This window comes from Pecten maximus, chromosome 2 (genome assembly GCF_902652985.1).
Source record: "Pecten maximus chromosome 2, xPecMax1.1, whole genome shotgun sequence".
In the NCBI taxonomy this organism is placed as follows: Eukaryota; Metazoa; Mollusca; class Bivalvia; order Pectinida; family Pectinidae; genus Pecten; species Pecten maximus.
This window is the reverse complement of record NC_047016.1, coordinates 10406345-10425621: the sequence shown is the minus strand read 5'-3', so window position 1 is coordinate 10425621 and position 19277 is coordinate 10406345. Positions and strand designations below refer to the sequence as shown.

Below are 19277 nucleotides of genomic sequence, written 5' to 3'. Positions count from 1 at the left end.
TTTTTTGTCTGTATAGGCAGAATTCATTATGCATATACTGGTGTCATTTGAGGGAAGTTCACACACCAACGTTATAGACTTCATGTGTTTTTCACTTGTTTTTTTTATCAACTTCGATAAGAATAAATACACAATATTAGATTTTTATTTTGAAAATCCTATAAATACAATAATTAACTTATCACTGTTATTTAAGCTTGTATTATATTTTTACAAAATACAGTTGTTCTAATTTAAATCACTGAATAGGACTCCTTGGATCATATACATATAGTTTGTACCTCAAGGTTCTGTCTCTGCCACTCCAGACGTCGTATGGGAGCTGAATCCACTGCTGAGAGGATGGCCAAATACGAGTTGAAATTACTCAGCTTCCGCAAGTGCTGAAATTGTCATGGAAACAGGTGAATCAAGGAGAATAGCCTACTGATGGTTTATATAATAATTATATTGTACTGATACACATAACAAATTCATCAACTTTCATAGTTACTTAACATACAAAGAATTTGTTAATTATCAAGTATGATTTAAATGGTCAATTAAAGAGCCCTACAACTCTGTTGTTAAAAACGGTGATAAAAAAAAATTCAATATGAAGGCGTGTTCTATAAATTCATGAAAAAACAATATGTGTTTAAATACAACACAACAAATCAAGATATCCTAATTTGGATGTTGTCAACAGAACTTACCCGCATGATTTTTATGAATTTGATTAAGTATTTTTCTCGCTCCTTGGCTTCCTCTTGGATAAGAATTTGTGTTCTACACCTGAAACAAAGACAGTAAATTCTTGATGATGTTTGATATCATTAGCGTTGTAGGTTGAAATATGACAGATATTGTTTATAATCCATTAAAATTTATCCTAGGTTTTCTCTAATATAAAAAATCATTTAACTCTGCTCCCTGCTTACTAAGGTGTTAGTACCATAGAGTCGGGTTCACAACAAACTCTGCTGTACCATGGAGTCATATTCACAACAAACTCTGCTGTACCTTGAGTCATATTCATAACAAACTCTGCTGTACCATGGAGTCATATTCATAACAAACTCTGCTGTACCATGGAGTCATATTCATAACAAACTCTGCTGTACCATGGAGTCATATTCATAACAAACTCTGCTGTACCATAGAGTCATGTTCACAACAAACTCTGCTGTATCATGGAATTATATCCATGACAAACTCTGCTGTACCATGGAGTCATATTCATAACAAACTCTGCTGTACCATGGAGTCATATTCATAACAAACTCTGCTGTACCATGGAGTCATATTCATAACAAACTCTGCTGTACCATGGAGTCATATTCATAACAAACTCTGCTGTACCATGGAGTCATATTCATAACAAACTCTGCTGTACCATGGAGTCATATTCATGACAAACTCTGCTATACCATGGAGTCATATTCATGACAAACTCTGCTATACCATGGAGTCATATTCATGACAAACTATGCTATACCATGGAGTCATATTCATAACAAACTCTGCTGTACCATGGAGTCATATTCACAACAAACTCTGCTATACCATGGAGTCATATTCATAACAAACTCTGCTGTACCATGGAGTCATATTCATGACAAACTCTGCTGTACCATATGGATATTCATAACAAACTCTGCTGTGCCATGGAGTCATATTCATAACAAACTCTGCTATACCATGGAGTCATATTCATGACAAACTCTGCTGTACCATGGAGTCATATTCATGACAAACTCTGTTGTACCATGGAATTATATTCATGACAAACTCTGCTGTACCTTGAGTCATATTCATAACAAACTCTGCTGTACCATGGAGTCATATTCATAACAAACTCTGCTGTACCATGGAGTCATATTCATAACAAACTCTGCTGTACCTTGGAGTCATATTCATAACAAACTCTGCTGTACCATGGAGTCATATTCATAACAAACTCTGCTGTACCATGGAGTCATATTCATAACAAACTCTGCTGTACCATAGAGTCGAGTTCATAACAAACTCTGCTGTACCATAGAGTCGAGTTCATAACAAACTCTGCTGTACCATGGAGTCATATTCATAACAAACTCTGCTGTACCATAGAGTCATATTCATAACAAACTCTGCTGTACCTTGGAATTATTTATATTCATGACAAACTCTGCTGTACCATGGAGTCATATTCACAACAAACTCTGCTGTACCATGGAGTCATATTCATAACAAACTCTGCTGTACCATATGGATATTCATGACAAACTCTGCTGTACCATGGCGTCATATTCAAGACAAAATCTGTTGTACCATGGAATTATATTCTGCAATTTCACAAAAACAAGTTTACTTACCAGTAAGAAACTTTATTAAAATGTTCTGTGAATTCTGTCAGGTTTGGACTCAGTTCCTCTGACTGCTCTCGGGCCCAGAGAAGAACTTCTGGAATCTAGACATTATTTTTAATGATTAAACTCTGCATTATATGTTGGTTCATTTCAAAGTCTCTAACAAGGTTCAGTGTTTTTCTTCTAATTGAAGTAGCTGGTAAAACATTAGTGTAACCTCATTATATTGTAGCCTGTTGCACTGCCAAAAGAATAGAACACATGAGCTATGGGTTGAATGTAAACAAGATAAGATAGTTCACTTTCAGTTTTCACATACATCTAAACTTTTGCACATATTACCTCAATTTTCTGAAACAACTCGGCATCCATCAATGTCATCTGTTCTGCAATATCATGTGATTTGAGGTGTAGGAGATCAGACGGGCTGAAATATGGATGAACAATAATAACATGGATTAAATGTAGGATAAACCTTTTATTAAAAGTGAACATTTGTAAGGATTGGGAAAGCTTTGAGAGTGATTGCAGAATGATCCAAATGATAACCACATTTTTCAAGCAAAGTTTTAATAGGTAATATGGCAAAGGGATGAATGTTATGGACCTAACTCTATCTACAACAGTGATATAGAGGTGGTGATGTTCATGGTTTGAGTGACCTCCCCTTGATACAATGTTATATGTGTACCTACCTGGAGGCCAGTGATATAGAGGAGGTGATGTTCTCTGTCTGAGTGACCTCCCCTTGATACAATGTTATATGTGTACCTACCTGGAGGCCAGTGATATAGAGGAGGTGATGTTCATGGTCTGTGTGACCTCACCATGAGCCTTCTTTGCCTCACACTTCTCAATGATTTTTTTTCTGAGGATGCGGGCCAGCATGAGATTTCCTTGACACAGGAGCTCAAATACCAGTTCCATCATTTTCTGTATGATCTGATCTTCTAGCTCAGCGTGACTGTCAGATAAACCATTCTCATTGATACATTCTGTACACACAGGTCTTTCAGGATTTTTTTCGATATATCTTCAATTGAATTTAATTAGTTGAAATATAATGTTTTGCAGTTAAATTTGTCGAAATTGTTTCTGCTACTGAAGAAGCTTAATGAATTATGAAAGTTTTTGTTGAAGAGATGATCACCCACCTAAGTTCATCAATGATTCGGACAAGTAGGGAAAAGCCATTTCGTGCCAGTCGTTTCTTTTTGTTGTCCCCAGCTCGCTGAAACTTGTTGAATCTATACAAGACTTTATCAATGAGATCACGGGGCAAGATGAATGTCCGGTATGTTGTCAAAAATGCCTCCTGGTACATGAATTCTGCAAATGTGCACAAAGCTTTCTATTATTTCATTGTGTAATTTTTCTGAAAGGTAAATATTTAGCTCGTCATATCTATCAAAGACATTTTCTGTCATGCTGGGCTTTATATACTAGAAATATATTCCAGAAAACCAAACACCATATGCCATACAATCAGTTTGACCTTTCACCAATAACTACATATCTTCTACATATACATGATGTATATACACTGTTTAACACCCTTCTTTCTTTCATAGTTTGTTAAAGAAAAATGGAAAATTAGTTGCTTTTTTAAAAAAATAATTATATTTCAATTATCCACAACAATGAGAAATGTGTTAACAGATTTCTATTTTTAACAAATCAGAAAATCAGCTGAAACAGGTAATAGGATGGTAATAGATACAACATACCATGACGATCAGATAGAAGAAGAAAGACTGACCGCTAACCAGAAGAACATCCAAAACATGCAGATATGTAAACATCAGTACATTACTAGAATATATAGTCAGAGCCACCTACAGATGTTTCTACCAGAGATGTTCTACTTTCTAAACCATCACCATGTCCATGCAACAGGCTTTTTAATATGAGACACTGGATACAAATATCCATATCTGACAGACTCTTTATGTAACAGGCACATAATTATAATTTTAATCGATATCAATTAATAGGTAACAGGAATATATTAATTTAACACAGATTTCTTAATACATTGTATGTCTCAGAGAAATTTGAAGATCATGGTTGCCTCAAAGTGATATTTCATTTTAGCAGGAAAATTGGTTGTAAACAATATTTTTGGTACAAAAATTTGTATAACAACAGAGAAAAAGATTCTAGCTAATCTTGAAATACTCTACTTTTATTGGTTTGTCTATCATATAACGATTGGCAGAACTTTTATAGTGAGACTGATGTATAGGACTCTTATCATATACCAAATACACAAGCCTTAAATACATCAGGCAACACAATGCATCATACCCATGGCATTCATACAAAGTTCAAAGGCTTTTCATGGAATATCAATAGAACACAATAGAAAGGCAGATTATGGCAGAAAAACTACAAATATACATCATTTTCATAATATCTGTAAGAAATTATTCAATGATTAATAAATATATCATGCGATTATAAACATATGTCATTAAATGTGTGCTTGTGTGTAATATGTGTGGAACATAAGGAAGGGTAAACACTATGTATACATAGAGACACACATATATTGAACACATGTGCTCGAATGATCGCGCTAGATATGTACACGTAGGGACACACATGATAATGATACATACATGCACAATAGGTTCAATGATTGCTCTAAGGATATACACAAGAACAATGATTCCCCACTTGGTATTGCTTTAAATACTTTTAGTTTGAATTGATTTATAAGACAAAAGATTCATTGTAAAATCTGGTAAATATATTTTTATTCCTACTTTTGCCAGGAGAATGAAAATGATCTATCACTCAACGTCTTAGTGATTTAAATTCTAATTACCAACGATTTAAGTGGGGAAACATCGACGACACACAATGGTACAACAGATGTAATTGGCCAAGTAGATATGTAACATGACACTTTCTAACCACTCACCTTCCTGATAACATGAAGCCAAATCAGTGTCCGACCCTTAGAGGGGAAATGTTAAGAAACAAAATTAACGGATTTCTAAATCAATATTTGGAACACATTACCGTATTGTTTCCAATGGTTTTACTGTATAGAATATCTATTCCTGCTTCACCATGTTGCTCATATATCAATATACTTGCTACATTCAAGATATTCAATTCCCCACAATACTGAATACTGCTAGATCTTATCTTCCAACATAATAGCTAAAACCGGCTCCCCTGTAGGTACCAGTTAAACTGAACCCTAAATAGCTGTACATTTTTCTCACATTCCTACATGTATTCCTCTCCATAACGATGGTGGTCATGTCTCCAGCCACTTTTAACATGATTCTACAAGCTTAAGCATCATGTGTAAATTGTTATGTATGACTTATTTCAAATATTAGTGAAAATAGCAACTGCTTACTAGTGATGAAATTAGAAACATGTATCATTAGTGACGGTATATGCTCATTATAACCTTATTATTTTAATGTTGATAATAAAGAGTACCGCTGGGTCTTATATCACTCCCTTGTAACGTGGGATGCTGTACCAGGTATGGTACTATATATCAATACTAAAAGCTGATTACTCTGTATCATCAAAAGTTTTATAACTAAGAAGCAAAGAGGTAAGGAATTATCTGTTCACAGCATAAATACATCTCTACAAGGAACTATTGAAAGCTACATATTCTTAAAATATATCAACTGTAAACATTCACTTATGGCACAATGTACCTAATTTATTGTAGATCTTATAATTACAAAATTTCCACCTGTCACTAAACAAAGCAGAAGTTATAAGGATAAAGAGTATAATGACAGAAGCAGCATATATATCCCGGTTCATATAACATTCTAAGATTACAAACCCTTGACCAAGATATATGTATTGGCATACATGTTCTAATGGAGAGCATTCAGGTTGCAAAAGAATAGCAGTACATTTATATAGAGATGAAAGGATTTATCTGTAAACCAGATTAAATAGTTATTTTTCACTTGGAAGTAAAGTTATTCATTCAACCCTGATAATATTCATTTAAGTGACTTCTGTTACTATTTTTTACTATTATGGACAGAGTTTAAATGGCACTAAAAAAACCAATTTCATTGTCAAAACTGATAGCCAGTTAGAGTATTATTAATAGTTACTGGTAGATGTAGGAAGTAATCTATATAAGCCTTGGTTGAGAGATGTGACCGGTTAGTGATCAGTACGATTATCTCCTCTAGGGATAACACACCTGTCATTATGTGATGTGATGTTTTGATGTTACATGGATTAACAGGTGAAAACCATGGTAACAGACAGAGGAATGTGATCTAGGGGAAAGTAGGCTGGTGGGCTAAATTACCGACGGTTTAGGACCGTCTCTAGTCTTTAGATGTGCCTTGTCAGGGACATTCTAAAGGGGGCTTGTCTGGGCGACCTAGAGAGGGCATGTCAGGGACAGTGTAGAGGGGGCTTGTCTGGTGCAACCTATAGGGGGCTTGTCTGGGGCTGTCTAAAGGGGGCATGTCAGGGACAACCTTGAGTGTACACATCAGGGACAGTCTGGAGTCTAGTGTCTGTCTAGTGGGGATATGTCAGGGGCAGTCTGGAGAGGACATCTTTGTGTCAGTCTGGAAGAAGATTAGGGGCAGTCTGGAGAGGACATCTTTGTGTCAGTCTGGAAGAAGATTATCTTGCGCAGTCTAGAGGGAGATTATCAGGGGCACTCTGGAGGGGACATTTCTGTGTCAGTCTGGAGGGTGATTTCTGGGGTAGTCTAGTGGGGATTTGTCTGGAGCACTCTGGAGGGTACATGTCTGGAGTAATCTGGAAGGCAAGTCGCTGGAAGAGGTATAAATGGAACATTTCTTGGGGCAGCGTTACGGGGGATGTCCCCGGACCAATATATATCAGGCTTGTCCAGAGCAGTTTATCTGGGAAAGAAGACTTCATGTCAAACAAGTTTTAGGCAGTCTATCTGGGTTCTACTAGAGGAAACAAGACTTATGAGGTGGTTTACACAAGACTATCTGGGACTGTCTGAAGATTGTGGAAGGACACTATATACACAGATACTAACAACAGGTATTAGACAACTATTTTACAGTTTAACAATTGGGGAAAAAAGGTAAACAATTTCTGTAAATCATGTAAAATATTTCTGCAGCGAACATATTTGGGGGTGCTAAAGACTTCAGCTTGTTGGAAGCGCGGTTATTAGTGAAGGTGACGTATGATACATACCTGACTTGCCAGCAGCTGAAGCATGGACCACTAGGGCATCAACCGAGCCACCACGTATCTCCGGACCATCCTCATTCTGTAAACAAATCAGACAAAAACTATGAAAACTTCTGTGTAAATCTGTTTTCATTAAGAACTAATGTGTCTGAAAAGGTGCTAAAAATGGATTTTGTAAATGTATCCAAGAAATGAACTTTGTAAAAACTTAACAAAATTATTTCATAAAAAAAAAAAAAAAAAATGAAAGAAATACTTGTCTACTGATACATCCCAAATCCTGAATATGTCTACCTTGATCTGACAAAAAACATTAGTATGATGCTTACATTTTTGATACAGAGAATCTTACATGGGTGGCATTTGCATATGAAATTATTGAACAAATTTAATAAATTCCACATGACATAAGTATGTGTATCTGTTTATCACATTGCTTGTGAGAATGTAAGTAAAACATACAACATACAGTTAATATGACGCCATAAATTAATTATGACGTCAAAGATATGAAAATATTTTATGATGTCACAATGTCGTAATGTTATTAATCATGTGTCTTACGTTATTTATGACATGGCCATATTACAGGGTAAAACGTACCAGTTATGTGATAAAAGAAAAGTTATTAACAATTCACATAAAATGACCAAAATATAACACCACACATAATGTTGATAGTGAATTAGATGATTAAAACAAATTTCCTCTCACTTCTTTTTTCTTTATAAGCTGGTCAGACACATCAACATCATCGAGTGGGTTGAGTTCAGCAAAGTCCGAGTCTGCATCCCGCTGGATCTCCGGTTTTGTTGTGGTAATGGTTGGGAGTTCAACAGAAGCCAGAGCCAGTATATCCTTGGCTGGGATCTGTCCTGGAGGAGCTGAAGACCGTTTTGGCTCACTGCAGATACAGTTACATTTCAATTGGATGAGATTTCTTCACATTAAAAGTAACACATGCAATTAACTTTACTGAATTTGTCAACCTAAGCAGTTTTGGAGGAACTCTAAAGCGCACATGTACATGTGATACAGGATCTACGTACACATCTGAAGCCGCTCCTTGGGTTGGTCCCTCTATCAGACTCGCAGCCTTCTCACGCGACATCTCAGCAGCAAACTCGGGTGCAGAGAAATCGGACTGGCTGGAAGTAGTGGACAGCTGACTGTCACGATTGACATTGTCCTGTAAAAGTGTCACCAAAACATGTAAAAGATGTTATAGCTGAGTGTCACCAAAACATGTAAAAGATGTTATAGCTGAGTGTCTCTGGCTAAGAAAAGGCATCACCCGCAAAAACACTCAATTTATCAGAAGTTAACAGAAGGTGATCTGATATAAATTTCTAATTTTTTGTATGTATTTTAAGAGGTGAGACCATTGAGCTGTTGAATCGTTTACATTCTCAATGGGAATGGGAGGGATACCCTAATGTTTTGTGGGAAGGGAAGAAACCTTTGAACTATTGAAGATTTAACTTACTAAAGTTTTGTAGGAAAGGAAGGAACCTTGACACTTTTGAAGATATGACTTACTCTGGAACCTTGGCACTATTGAAGATATGACTTACTCTAAGTTTTGTGGGAAGGGGAGGGATCATTGGACTGTTTGGGGCACTTCCACTGAAGGAAGAGTCAGAGCTGAGGTCGGAGATAACACTGATCGTATTTGAGCGTGGATAGATCTGAGGCTGCAGCTCCATCTGGTGGTTCTGCCACTGTGACTCGTAGAAGTTGATAGAGTGACGCGAGTACACACACTCAGTTATTGCACTAGGTTGGGTGTAGTTTCCAAAGGTCTGCATGTAGGCTTGTACTGTAATACAAAGTTAACTCATAGATAAAAAAAAATAGGTCTGCATGTAGGCTTGTACTGTAATACAAAGTTAACTCATAGATAAAAAAAATTAATCCAAAGAAATTTACAACCATTCTACCTGAATTAACACTGACAATATCCCCAGGGTGTTATCAATTATAACAATATATTGATATAAAATTTAACTCTCCATTTTCTTTGTTTGTAGAGGAATGATAAATGCATTGGTTTGAGCAACATGTACTCTGATGTTTATCTGGTTGTACATTTAAATATGCCTAGTACTTGGTAGTGGTGTAGTTTAGGTAACTGAATCTTAATACAAAATACATACTGTGACGTTTCTTTGGTGGTAGCGGTGGTGGTTTAGGCAGACTCTCCAGACTAGAGTGACTGGCACTAGAAAATGTTTCCGAGCTGGAGTAGGTCTCCTGGGAACTAGTACGCTGTGTGAAAGATATAGTGTTAGACTTCTGCATCTGGAACCCTGCAAATGACTGGGAACTACTCGTTGAAGATGAAGACATCCGTGCTTCGTAAGAAACGACTCGACTGCTGCCTGCAGAGCCTGTCGTTACTTGGATGCCACTCTCATTCATGTTATCATACTGGGAGGGCAGACGATTCAGTTTCTTGGGCAGTGTTGGAGGTTCCTGCCCTTCACAGCTCTCACCCTGGTTTCCATTTTTTTTGGTCATAATAGCAATATCAGATGTAAGACGATTAATTTCTTTTGTCAACTGGTTTATCTGGTCTACCGTCCCATCTGACTGTGATGAACTTTTGCTCATTGTACTGGAACTAAAGGAACTGCCTATCCTAGCTTCAGAAGAAGTCCGAGAGAAGCTATTTGTACGACTGCTATTTTGGCTTGTGGAGTCAAGCAGGTCCTCTGATGACCGGTTCAGTCCAGAGCCAACACTGCTCCCCGGTGACCGACTGAGAGGGGATATACTCAGATCTGATTGGTTGCTGAGGGTTATATGCCCCGGACTGGATGACAGTTCTGAGGGAGTGTTTGTGTAAATCACACTAGTATGTGGGGATTGGTTTGGGCTCACATGGCCCAGTGGGTTTGGCATGCCAGATAGGATTTCCAACGTGTTGGTAAGAGATCGTCTGTTTTCTTTATTTGGTAATGGAGGAGGAGAGAAGTCACCTTCAACACCAGGGGGCAGACTCTCTTGTGATCGTTGTTGGACCAATCTATGAGTAGAAAAAAATATTGGCAGGACAAATAAATTCCACTTTCATCTAACAATTGTGATCTTTTACAAAAAACATTTATTACAGCTAACGAAAAAAGCTTTTAATTCAAATATCCATGATAGCAAAATCTGTTTACGTTTATTCTTTATCTGCATTAAATCATTGAGTCAATTAAAGCATCATTTGATTTACCTATGTATCACAGCCTGATCTCTGGGAAGTGGTGGTTTAGGTGGTGGAGATGTTTCCTTTCTCATCATCAGGTGGTTGCTACTGATGCTGTCACTGGAGCGTGATGTGGTAAAAGGTGTGTTATCATATATCCCCATCTCACTAGTGTGTTCTAGGATCTCCTTTTCCCTCGGAGTTAGAGGGATTTCAGGAAGGGATGACCTCTTGTTGCTGTGACAAAAAAGGGACACATCGAAAATGTATTCAATTCAAGATCAGCAAATTTGAGTTTTCGATACACATGTATCATCATTACAACGTTACTAAGGAGATATATACATATGGAGTGATATAGCCATATATCCACCCAACTATAACACATTTTACTCCTCTGTCAAACCAACATAATGTAAAGAACATACTGTCCATATCTTGCTCAACAGGAGGCCCAGGGGCCTTAACAGTCACCTGAGTTCTGATGTGTACACAGATAAAGTTTTGCTTTTAAACCAACATTAAACACATCCCAGCCCTATATCCTTGAAAGTAGGTCAAGGTCATTCATTTGAACAAATTTGGAAGGTCTGCATTACAGCATGCCACTGACCCAATATCATGACCCTGAGCCTCTTGGTTATTGAAAGAAAGCTGCTTATAAATTTTTAATACATTTGATCACTGTGACCTTGAAAATAGGTCAAGGTCTTTCATTTGAACAAACTTTGTAACCTTCATACCAGCATGCTACTACTTCATTATATGGTCATTGACCTTGTTGAGAAGAAGTTGTTTAAGATTTTTAGTACATTTGACTCCTGTGACCTTTAAGATACTAAGTAGTTCAAGGTAATTCATTACTTTGTAGCCCTTTATCCCGTCATGCCACTGACCCATCACCATGGTCCCAGGCCTCTTGGTTATTGACAAGAAGTCATTTAAAGACTTTAACACATGTGTCCTTGAAAGTATGTCAAGGTCATCGATTTGAAAACCCCTTCTTTCCAGCATGCTACTGGCCCATTATATCAGTACCCTGGATCTTAGAGAGTGATTTAATTCTCACCTGTCTGCCAGCGACCCATAGATCTGGTCAGCAACTCGCATAGAAGGGTTCATCTTCTTGTCATGTAATTTGTCAAGACTGATCTGCTTAAGCTCCTACAAAAGATTATCAACCAAAAATTTTAAAAATAATAACAAGTATTTGTGAAATATAACCTTTAGTCAAAATTTAAAATACTTAGTTTTTTTTGGGCCAAAGAAGGGTTTAGTTCAAAATGTATTTGAGCTTTAAAATGGTTTCTTTTTGTCATTATCAAACTCCACAACATCAATGTTAGGAAACCTCTTTACAGTTTATTGATGGAGATACAGATCTAACTGTCTAAGGAAGGAGTTACTGAAAGGCAGGACAATGTATATACATGGTTATTGGAGTAACAGAAAGGCAGGACGATCTATATCAATGGTTATTGGAGTAACAGAAAGGCAGGACGATCTATATCAATGGTTATTGGAGTAACAGAAAGGCAGGACGATCTATATCAATGGTTATTGGAGTAACAGAAAGGCAGGACGATCTATATCAATGGTTATTGGAGTAACAGAAAGGCAGGACGATCTATATCAATGGTTGTTGGAGTAACAGAAAGGCAGGACAATGTATATCAATGGTTCTTGGAGTAACAGAAAGACAGGACGATGTATATCTATGGTTACTGGAGTAACAGAAAGGCAGGACGATCTATATCAATGGTTATTGAGTAACAGAAAGGCAGGACGATCTATATCAATGGTTATTGGAGTAACAGAAAGGCAGGACGATCTATATCAATGGTTATTGGAGTAACAGAAAGGCAGGACGATCTATATCAATGGTTATTGGAGTAACAGAAAGGCAGGACGATCTATATCAATGGTTGTTGGAGTAACAGAAAGGCAGGACAATGTATATCAATGGTTCTTGGAGTAACAGAAAGACAGGACGATGTATATCTATGGTTACTGGAGTAACAGAAAGGCAGGACGATCTATATCAATGGTTATTGGAGTAACAGAAAGGCAGGACGATCTATATCAATGGTTATTGGAGTAACAGAAAGGCAGGACGATCTATATCAATGGTTATTGGAGTAACAGAAAGGCAAGACAATGTATATCTATGGTTATTGGAGTAACAGAAAGGCAGGACGATCTATATCAATGGTTATTGGAGTAACAGAAAGGCAGGACAATCTTTATCAATGGTTGTTGGAGTAACAGAAAGGCAAGACAATGTATATACATGGTTATTGGAGTAACAGAAAGGCAGGACGATCTATATCAATGGTTATTGGAGTAACAGAAAGGCAGGACGATCTATATCTATGGTTATTGGAGTAACAGAAAGGCAGGACGATCTATATCAATGGTTATTGGAGTAACAGAAAGGAAGGACGATCTATATCAATGGTTATTGGAGTAACAGAAAGGCAGGACAATCTTTATCAATGGTTATTGGAGTAACAGAAAGGCAGGACAATGTATATACATGCATGGTTATTGGAGTAACAGAAAGGCAGGACAATGTATATACATGGTTATTGGAGTAACAGAAAGGCAGGACAATGTTTATCAATGGTTATTTCAGAACTATTGCATAAAAGTCTTCAGGAATGGCAGTAATATAAAATAGCATTACCATCATGAACTTCTTTCAAAACAATCAGTATATCGTAAAACTGGAAAGATTTCTACAAGTCTGCAATGACATTAAACCTCATCACTACCTACCTCCACACCGTCTGATAAAGCGGTGATGTCTTTGTGTACTGAGTAACTACAAGTTTGTATATGTGATGATATGCCATCACTCACTACCTACCTCCACACCGTCTGATAGAGTAGTGATGTCTTTGTGTACTGAGTAACTACAAGTTTGTATATGTGATGATATGCCACCTCCTCACTACCTACCTCCACACCGTCTGATAGAGTAGTGATGTCTTTGTGTACTGAGTAACTACAAGTTTGTATATGTGATGATATGCCATCACTCACTACCTACCTCCACACCGTCTGATAAAGCGGTGATGACTTCATGCGCCGCCTCTTTGTTAAGCACCTTCTTGCCATTAAGTAAAATGTCGTCTGCCCACTGTATGAAGCGTGCCAAGCATTGACAGACTTTGTTGTGGCGTGATAGCATGGTGGAACTGTACAAAGACAATATAGCATTGTAAAACATGTTGATATTGTAATTTTTGTGGGAACATTCAGACAAATAGGTTGTGATTGGACATCAGCTGCAAATTCATAATTGAAAATCAGGTAGTTTTTTAATCACATAGTATGTGTTCAAATTTGCCATAAAATGAATATATTCATACAGTCATACTATGAATACATTCATACACTCATACTGTGAATATATTCAGTCATACTATGAATACATTCATAAAGTCATACTATGAATTCATTCATAGTCATATTGTGAATACATTCATATAGTCATACTATGAATACATTCATACAGTCATACTATGAATACATTAATACAGTCATACTATGAATACATTCATAGTCATACTATGAATACATTAATACAGTCATACTATGAATACATTCATACAGTTATACTATGAATATATTCATACAGTCATACTATGAATATATTCATACAGTCATACTGTGAATACATTCATAGTCATACTGTGAATACATTCATATAGTCATACTGTGTATACATTCATACAGTCATACTATGAATACATTCATACAGTCATACTATGAATGCATTCATAGTCATACTGTGAATACATTCATATAGTCATACTGTGCCGCCGCGGCTTCCGTAGTAGTCTCGCGATTATCTCCCTTTGAAGAACTCTCAATATTGACAATGTTGTTTACTACGGTTGATGCATACTTCGTGTAAAGAAAAAGATGTTGTATGTAACTTGCAGCCACCACGGTGTAAGTACTTTCAGTTATCAGAACTTATATAAGTAATATAAGTGGTTTTTGTTCATTTGTGGCTGTTATTTCTTACAAAGTACGATTATTTCAACAGTTGTGAAACCTCTGCGCTCGTACCACGTGGTGTCACTATACGATGTGCAGACGGAGCTATGACTGTCAGTTGTGAACTTTTAATAACAATGCTGCTATTTGAATTGAAGATTTATTGATGCCAATCATTGTTGAACATTGAAACTACGACAGTTATTAAGATTTATGGAATTTTCGTGGTCGAAGGAATCGTCAGTTTGTCAAAATTTTCAATGTATGGAAGCTCATAGTTACCATATAACTGACAATGCTAAAATTGCTATACATGTAAATTCAATTTTTTACGCGTATTCTTACGTTTCTTTGTTTCTGTTTATTACAGACTTTTACCATTTTTCAACACCTTTCAACACCAAAACACTACAACTATATGTAAAACAAACTAGTTGGAAATAAAGGATGTTGTACGAGGTAAACTGGCTGTACATTGTTTATGGGACAGCACAGTAAAAGTACCCAATCGGCTGAAGTTGAGATCCAGCTACGATTTCAACAGGCAACGGGACAACGTCTACGTCAAGGACACAGACATCGGTCTACGCCTACACGAATTCATACAGCATGGACCACCACACAGACAACACACATCAAGTAACGGAGCTCAGTGAGGCAACACACACCAGTCAGCCTAGGGTAAGGACGTTAACTCCCAAAGCTAAGGAACTGTACGAGGATGCAGTCCAAAGTCACAACAAATTTTATGAGGATATGTGGATAGAATTAGATTCCCATCTTCGACGTGTAAAAGGTGAAGGTAGGAAATTAGATCTCGATTCCCTGATCGACCTTGAGAGAAACATACGGGAATGTACTGGTAGCCTTGATAAACTCCAATCCAGTTTCTTCGATTATCTGAAACGCAAAAACACAGAAGAGAGCCTTGAACTTCTTGATAACCAGAGTTTGAGATGGCACAGTCATACGTTAGTCATAGATCAATCTATTAAGGAATTAGGCACGTGTATGGAGCGGGCAGAGAAGCAAAAGTCAATTGAGCCTGCATTATCTTCGAGACAATCCAGTGCTGGGTCTAGTTCGAAAAATTCAAGTGTGATTTCTGTCATCGCTAGAAAAAAGGCAAAGGCTGAGGCACAGAAGGCACGCCTGCAATATGCTGAACAAGAGGCGGCCCTAAAGAAGAGACAGGCAAGGCTTGAACTGGAAAGTGCTCGAGCTAGCGCAGCAGCCAAACTGGAGAAAGCCGACCTAGAAGCCGATCTTGACCTACTTACACAAAAGAAGGAGGTCGCTGCTGCGGAAGCGGAAGCGGAAGCCCTTGTGGACTCGGAGGAGTTTAACCTAACTCATAACCACGATAGGATAAAGGCTATTCCGAAATTTGACACGCAGCAACGAACAAGAGCCTATGTCGAAGAAACAGTATTTCATGATCATAGTGCTGAACTCCCGGTGACAGCAGACCCACAATTGCATTTACCTATGAATCCAAATGCACCTGTTTTTACTACGGCAACCAATACGGACACAGGTATAGCTATGGACCTCACCCGTTTTCTGTTGAAGAAGGATCTTCTTCTCTCAAGGTTAACAAATTTTGATGACAGACCAGAGTCATACCAAACCTGGAAATCAAGCTTTAAGTCAATCATGGCAGATCTTAACGTCACCCCAAGAGATGAGATGGATTTGCTTGAGAAATGGTGTGGACCCGAATCTAAACGACATGTCGTAAGTCTCAAAGCTTCAAACTTCGGATTCCCAGAAAGAGGACTTTTGAGAGTATGGGAGCGTCTTGACGAACGGTTTGGGGCACCAGAGATGATAGAAGCTTCACTTAGACAGAGGTTAGCGAGCTTTCCTAAGCTTACACCAAGAGACACCAAGAAACTGTTTGATCTATCAGATTTAGCATCCGAAATTGAATCACTCAAGGAGGATAGCCAATATAAGTCTCTTTTAGGATACTTCGACTCATCGACAGGAGTCTCGCCAATTGTGTCCAAACTTCCACATAACCTACAAGAGAGATGGACCAATGCTGCAATAAAGTTTACAAAAACACACCATGTCGCATTTCCTCCATTCAGTTTCTTCTCTGAATTTTTGAGAGATCTAAGTAAAGTGAAAAACAATCCCAGTTTCACATATGACCAACCTAATGGAAGCAAGAATGATAAGACTGTACAAAGGAATCCTCAAGAGAGAAAGAACATCTCAGTCAGGAAAACCAACGCTGATAGCATACAAAACAGTGACAGAAACAGAAAGACTTGTTTTCTACACAACGTTAGTTCCCACACTCTAAACAAATGTAGGGCCTTCCTTACCATGTCGATGGAGGAGAGGAAGAAGTTGTTGCGGGATAAGAAGGTCTGCTTCCGGTGCTGTGAATCGACGTCACACATCAGTCGCAACTGTGATGTGAAACAACCTTGTAGCGAATGTAATAGTGAAAGGCACTGCACAGCACTCCATCTTGAGCATCAGTCAAATTCAGGCTCCTTAGAGTACGGCGAGGAGCCTGCATCACTGGTATCTAAATCTCCTGTCCAAGTTAACTGCACGCAGATCTGTGGCAATAAGTTCAAAGGGAAATCATGTGCCAAAATTGTTCTTGTTGACGCGTTCCATCAAGACCGACCCACAGACCGCATAAGACTTTATGCTATGATTGATGACCAGAGCAACATGTCACTGGCCAAATCACAATTATTTGGCCAACTTGGCATTAAAGGAAAACAACACAACTACGTGTTATCTTCGGTGTCCGGGGTTTCGAAGACCACAGGCAGAGACTCGACTAAGGTTATCGTTGAACCTGTAGACAGGTCTATAAGTCTTGACATTCCCATCCTGTTAGAATGTGACCGCGTCCCTGAAATTCGCGATGAAATACCTACTCCTGAGGTAGCCGAAAACTACGCCCATCTCAGAGACGTTGCCAAGTGTATTCCTCCTATTGACAACACTGCTCACATTTTGATGCTTATTGGAAGGGACGTAATTAGAGCTCATCATGTTTTGGACCAGAGAATAGGACCATCAAACACGCCATATGCCCAGAAACTCCCTCTCGGTTGGGTCATAATCGGAGAGGCTTGCTTAGGAAGGACTCACATTCCAGAACTAGTAAATGTTTGTAAAACCAATTTCCTAGCAGATGGCCGACCATCACTCTTCAAACCCTGTCCGAACGAATTTGAGTGCATCTACGATGCGAACAGGTCCTTAAAGGAGCTTGATGTATTAGGAAAACATGTGTTCCATCGTACAAAAGAGGATGAGAAAGTCAGTATGTCACAGGAAGACCGAAGGTTTCTCGGCATCATGAAAGAAGAGCTTGTGAAAGGTAATGATGGTAAATGGATAGCTCCACTGTCATTCCGCGATCCACGACCAAGATTGGCTAACAACCGAACACAAGCCGTTAAACGAGCAAGAACCCTGGATACCAGTCTGCGAAAGAACCCCGTGAAGCGACAGCACTTCGTAGACTTCATGGAAAAGATATTCAGTAGTGGCCACGCCGAGTTAGCGCCGGCGCTTAAGGACAGCGAAGAATGTTGGTATTTACCAATTTTCGGTGTATACCACCCGCGGAAACCGGAGCAACTTAGAGCAGTGTTCGACTCCTCGGCAAGGCACAATGGAGTTTCATTGAACGATGTCCTCATGTCTGGTCCAGACCTTGCAAATAGCTTGCTTGGAGTGCTGATGCGGTTCCGAAGGGAGTCGGTGGCTATAGTAGGAGACATTGAGCAAATGTTTTATTGCTTTCAAGTAAGGGAAGACCACAGGAACTACTTAAGGTTCTTATGGTACAAGGACAACAATCCGGAAAATGAGTTGGTGGAATATCGCATGTGCGTCCACGTCTTCGGAAACAGTCCTTCTCCTGCCATTGCCACCTTAGGACTTCGAAAGTCAGCCGAAGGAAATGATGATGACGTTTCCGACTTTGTCACTAATGACTTCTACGTGGATGACGGGCTTACCTCATTACCAACTGTCGACGAAGCTGTTGACCTTATGAAAAGAACACAGCATGCACTTCACCAAGGAGGGAAACTACGCTTACACAAAATTGCCTCTAATAGTGATGAAGTTATGAACTCTTTTCCTGCAGACGACCTTGCAAAAGGTGTTAAGGATCTCGATTTAGGATGTGAACCACTGCCTATTCAGTGTAGCTTGGGAGTCAGTTGGAGTTTGGAAACCGACTCGTTTCTTTATCAAGTCTCAACAGAAGCTAAACCATACACGCGCAGGGGCATACTGTCAACTGTCAACGGGATCTTCGACCCGTTAGGATTTTTGGCTCCAATAGTAATCGATGGGAAACACTTTTTGAGATCTCTTATTCATGGAACCAAAGATTGGGATGAACCTCTCCCCGCAGAACATCGCATACAATGGGAACTCTGGAGAGACTCTCTTGAACACCTACAACATGTTCGTATACCTCGGACCTACGCACAGTTTTCATTCAAACTATCTATTGACAGTACCGTCCATGTCTTCTCTGATGCCTCCGAGAAAGCTAT

General features: G+C 38.5%; 1 protein-coding gene across 4 annotated transcripts in view; it reads right to left on the bottom strand.

Annotated features, from left to right (window-relative positions):
• The window catches only part of LOC117317021 (rap guanine nucleotide exchange factor 1-like), a 113191-nt gene that overhangs the window by 4197 nt on the left and 89717 nt on the right, over nucleotides 1-19277 (bottom strand). For 3 of the 4 annotated variants that reach the window (XM_033871803.1, XM_033871818.1, XM_033871825.1), the window contains 15 exons: nucleotides 13769-13916; nucleotides 11786-11880; nucleotides 10744-10953; nucleotides 9677-10548; nucleotides 9095-9339; nucleotides 8570-8709; nucleotides 8235-8424; nucleotides 7524-7599; nucleotides 5257-5292; nucleotides 3485-3659; nucleotides 3106-3294; nucleotides 2673-2757; nucleotides 2337-2431; nucleotides 696-774; nucleotides 282-383 (listed from right to left, as the gene is read on the bottom strand). In XM_033871803.1, coding sequence (XP_033727694.1) covers nucleotides 282-383; nucleotides 696-774; nucleotides 2337-2431; nucleotides 2673-2757; nucleotides 3106-3294; nucleotides 3485-3659; nucleotides 5257-5292; nucleotides 7524-7599; nucleotides 8235-8424; nucleotides 8570-8709; nucleotides 9095-9339; nucleotides 9677-10548; nucleotides 10744-10953; nucleotides 11786-11880; nucleotides 13769-13916 — 2737 coding nt within the window. The remainder of the gene's footprint in view (nucleotides 1-281; nucleotides 384-695; nucleotides 775-2336; nucleotides 2432-2672; nucleotides 2758-3105; nucleotides 3295-3484; nucleotides 3660-5256; nucleotides 5293-7523; nucleotides 7600-8234; nucleotides 8425-8569; nucleotides 8710-9094; nucleotides 9340-9676; nucleotides 10549-10743; nucleotides 10954-11785; nucleotides 11881-13768; nucleotides 13917-19277) is intronic. The other variant, XM_033871812.1, reaches the window with a different exon arrangement.